Source organism: Pelodiscus sinensis, chromosome 1 (assembly GCF_052426305.1).
Source record: "Pelodiscus sinensis isolate ZL-2025 chromosome 1, ASM5242630v1, whole genome shotgun sequence".
Lineage (NCBI taxonomy): Eukaryota > Metazoa > Chordata > Testudines > Trionychidae > Pelodiscus > Pelodiscus sinensis.
In genome coordinates this window covers 357,059,957-357,064,347 of record NC_143052.1, presented here as the reverse complement: position 1 = coordinate 357,064,347, position 4,391 = coordinate 357,059,957, and the positions used below count along the sequence as shown (strand labels likewise).

The window sequence follows — 4,391 nt, the reverse complement described above, 5'->3', positions numbered from 1 at the left end:
TACATATCCAGGAGGCTGAGCCCAAACTGTATTTTCCTTGGACCGTCCTTCCTTCCTGCTTTGGGGGGGGCAGTGGGGCCTGTACTGCCTCTCAGGGCGTCTATTCTCAGGGTGTCTGTACTGTTTCTCGGGGGGCAATGAGGCCTTGGCTGGGGGAGACCAGGGAGCTGGCCATGCAGGACCGGGTGGTGAGAAGCCCCAGTGAGCTAGAAGAAGAGTTGCAGTGACCTTGTCATTACCCCCAGGGGGTCTTCGGTGACCTCACCCTGTCACAATTTCCCTGTCCCGTGCTGTTATGTGTTGCTTTCCTGCTCCACAACGCCCTACCATTCACTGCCTTCCCTTTCCCACTGAACTGCCTTTTTACCCAAAAGTTTCAGAGGGGTGGCCGAGTTGGTCTGTACAGGATACACTTAAAAAACAACAAATGGTCTGGTAGCACTTTATAGACTAACAAAACATGTCGATGGGATCATGAGCTTTTGTGAACACAGCTCACTTCTTCAGATGACCAGAGTCCCTTTCCCACCAAATTGTCTTTTTAGTCACCGTTATTCACTTTGCTTCACTCTGGAATCATCAATTTTAACAGTCTCATAAATTCCTGTAAAGAAATCCAAATGTTCGTTCCCATATTTCTGACTAAATCAGGCGTGTGGAATCTGAAGGCCAGAAGCCGGACACGGCCCCCAGTTTGCCTGGATCTGGCCCCCACAGCTCAGGGCTCCTCCCTCAGCCCCCTCCAGCCCTCGTAGACTCTGGCCTGAATGGTTTTTCCATAGGTCAGCGGCCCCCGCCCCAAAGAAGGTTCCCCACCCCAATCTAAATGTTTCCTCCCAATCTCTTTTACTCATAAATTGGCTCAGCATTGGGGATCTAGCATTTTTGAAACACTGTCTGTAGATATTGCATGTGGGGGACATTTTTCTCTTTGTCCATTGGAATGGAGTAAGTTCCATTCTTTATTGTCTTCTCTATCGCACACACGTCCAGTATGTCTTCTTTAAATTCAACAGTCTCAGAGTTTTCACGTCGTTCCACTTTGGCAGCCACTCCGACTCTTATAGCCCATCTCAGAAAGACCCTTTCTATCTGCTATACCCCCTACAAAGAGATGGGTGACCAAATCTGTGTCCACGCCCAGGGCATGTTATTTTCTATCCCATTCCGTAGGCATCCAAAGCGTCCCTTTGTTTTGACCACTGCTGTTCCAAGGGGGTTCCTTGGAGCTGCTGACAATGATGAAGGAGAAAATTTGTTCCTCTTGGTTTCTGAGGACAGGACAAGGAGTAATGGGCTTAAAGTGCAGCAGGGGAGGTTTAGATTGGACATTAGGAAAAAATTCCTAACTGTCAGGGTGGTCAAATATTGGAATAAATTGCCAAGGGAGGTGGTGGAATCTCCCTCTCTGGAGATATTTAAGAACAGGTTAGATAGACATCTGTCAGGGATGGTGTAGACGGAGCTTGGTCCTGCCTTGAGGGCGGGGGGCTGGACTCGATGACCTCTCAAGGTCCCTTCCAGTCCTATGATTCTATGATTCTATGACCAGGTTGTCTCCTCAGGTATGCTCTAGCTGGGATGTTTCCATCAGCACGTGTCTTGGCAAAGGTGTTTTGATTAATTTCCACTCTCAGATGCTGAGCAAGTGAGTTAATGGGGAACTCGCTGCAGCTTGGGATCATTGCATTGAGGAAGAATGCGGGAGAACTGGTATCCAAACCTATCTGCTGCCTGTTATGGAGCTGGAATTACTGACAAATGGAGCTCCAGCAAATATGGACTGGGCCTTAATAGGGTCAGTTTTTCATTATTCCTTTGTTTGAATAACAAAAAATCTCATTTTCAGTGGGTGAGGAGCAATCAATCTGCTTCCCCCATGAGAACATTCTCCCGTAGTGCATGGATTGTCTTATTTTGACATTGTGTCCCCATGCAGGTATTTGTACTGTGACCATCACCTGGAACGCTGGGGATATACCGGAAGTCAGAAGGATATAAGGTACTTGTAGGAGACTCCATTCTGCCTCAGAGTTGGAAGCCAGCTCCTGGACTCCATGTCAGATTCCAACACAACCACCTTCACCAACCCGTCCATCTTCATCCTGCTGGGCATCCCTGGCCTGGAGGCGGCCCATGGGTGGATCTCCATCCCCTTCTGTGTTATGTACATTGTAGCCATCTTGGGGAACCTCACCATCCTGTACATTGTGAAGAGGGAGCCGAGTCTCCATGAGCCCATGTACTATTTCCTCTGCATGCTGGCTGTCACCGACCTGGTCCTGTCCTCATCCATTGTGCCCAAAACACTGAGCATCTTCTGGTTCAATTCCAGGGAGATCAATTTCGGTGCCTGCCTCACCCAGCTGTATGTAATTAACAGCGTTGCAGCGATGGAGTCGGGGATCTTTGTGGCTATGGCTTTTGATCGCTACATGGCCATCTGCCATCCCCTGAGATACTCCACCATCCTGACAAACCGCATAGTGGCCAAGATTGGCTTTATCGCGGTGCTGCGTGGTGGCATCCTTGTATTGCCATATCCTCTCCTGGCAAGACAGTGGCCATATTGCAGAACCAACATCATTCCCCACTCATACTGCAAGCACTTTTCTGTGGTGTCCCTGGCCTGTGCCGACATCCGCCCCAGTAGTTACTACAGCGTGTCTGTGACATTCTTTGTGCCCAGTGTGGATGGGTTTTTAATCGCTGTGTCTTACACCCAGATCCTCAGGGCCATCTTCCGACTGCCAACAAAGGACGCCCGACTCAAGGCATTCGGGACCTGTGGGTCCCATCTTTGTGCCATCTTAGCCTTTTACATCCCAGATCTCTTTGCCTCCCTCATGCAGAGGGTTGGTTCTAATGTGCCCCTGCCTGTGCTCATACTCATTGCCAATATGTACCTCTTGGTGCCTCCCATGCTACACCCGATCATCTATGGGGTGAGGACAAAGCAAATCCGGGACAGGCTGCTCTGGATAGTTACTCAGAAAAGGGCCTAACATTCACTCCTGGAGCTCAGACTCTCTGACTCTGCTCCGTGCTGAGCTGACTAGTGACATGATGCTGAGCCCTCTTTCCTGAATTGTTTCCTGGACAGTCAGACAAATCTGGAGTCCTTTCATGACCTGACGTTACAGGGTCAGCATGAGAAACTGGGGGATCGGTCTAGGTACAAGTCATTAAGTTCCCTCCTTTCGTATGGCTTGTAACTGTACCTCACCTTTGGCAAAGAGTTTCCACAGGCTGACTGTGAAGAAATATACCATGCTGTTTGTTTGAAATCCTCTGCCTATTGATTGGCTGATCCCCAGTTGTTGTGTTATATGAAGGAATAAATAATATTTCCTTGTTCCATTTTTGCACAACCTTCATGGCTTTATAGATGGTCTCCTATCATCTCTTTTCTAGGGTGAAAAGACACAGTCTTTTAATCTCTCCTTCTGCAGGTGCTGTTCCATACACCTCATTCTTTTTCATTTCACTTTTCTCTAACATTTTCAATTCGACTATGTATGTTTTTTGAGATGGGGCTTCCAGGTCTGCATTCATTGGTCCATACTGTAAAACACTCAGGAGAGCTGGCTCTAATAATTTGGTGGAGGACATGCATGCTGGGAGCTGGGTGAATGGTTTTCTATTTCCTGAGCAGACTGTCTGAGACGGCTGCCACAGAATCAAAGCAGGCAGACAGAGGGGGCTAATTGAGAGCTTACCTGAAGCAGCACAGCAGTTAGGACCAGTTCTGCATCTTTAAAAGTTTCCCTTGGATAAGGGAAGGGGAGGGAGAAGAGTGAGGGACTGAAAGGAGGAAACGAGTTGCTAGAGTGCTGAGAACTGAGACAGGAAAGATATTTGGGCTGGACAAGAAAAAGGTGAACCAGGGTCGTATTCTGAACAGGGCAAGGAAAACGATGAGGGGTTTGGAACGGGTCCCAAGTGAAGAGAGACTACAAACACTTGGTCTTTTCAGCCTAAAAAAGAGGAGACTAAGCGGGTGGGAGGTATGAGAGAGATCTATCAACTCATGACTGGTGTGGAAAAAGTAAACGAGGAAAAGTTAATTACTTGTTCCCATAATAAAAGAACTGGGAGTCACCAAACGAAAGTGAAACCAGGGCTGGTCTCTCAACTCCCATAGTCTGTGCTCAGTGGGAGGTATTGAGCCATTGGGATCCATCCCACTTCATTGGATGCCTTATTCTCCAGACCTTCCGCTCATGCCAGTGAGTTGTGCAGATGCTCCCTGGCAAAGTGACTTTCTCTGGGGCTGAATGGGAGCCAAACAGCAGAGCAGCATCTTTTAGGGTTTGGAGGGAAGGGATTTGAACCCCAAGCCCCATGCTTAGGAAACTGATGCTTAACTATTAGGGCACAGAGAGCCAGCC

The 4,391-nt window shown here is 48.4% G+C and overlaps 1 protein-coding gene across 1 annotated transcript; it reads left to right on the top strand.

Annotated features, from left to right (window-relative positions):
• The first annotated feature begins 2,033 nt into the window (after positions 1 to 2,033).
• On the top strand, positions 2,034 to 3,102 carry LOC142831241 (olfactory receptor 52M1-like). Its single transcript, XM_075940980.2, has one exon. It carries the CDS (start codon positions 2,058 to 2,060, stop codon positions 3,003 to 3,005), a length of 948 nt encoding a protein of 315 aa, XP_075797095.1. The 5' UTR covers positions 2,034 to 2,057; the 3' UTR covers positions 3,006 to 3,102.
• Positions 3,103 to 4,391: the final 1,289 nt, after the last annotated feature.

What these genes read in the sequence shown, in the direction of transcription:
- LOC142831241 (XM_075940980.2), top strand. Translation starts at nt 2,058, where the DNA reads ATGTCAGATTCCAACACAACCACCTTCACCAACCCGTCCATCTTCATC.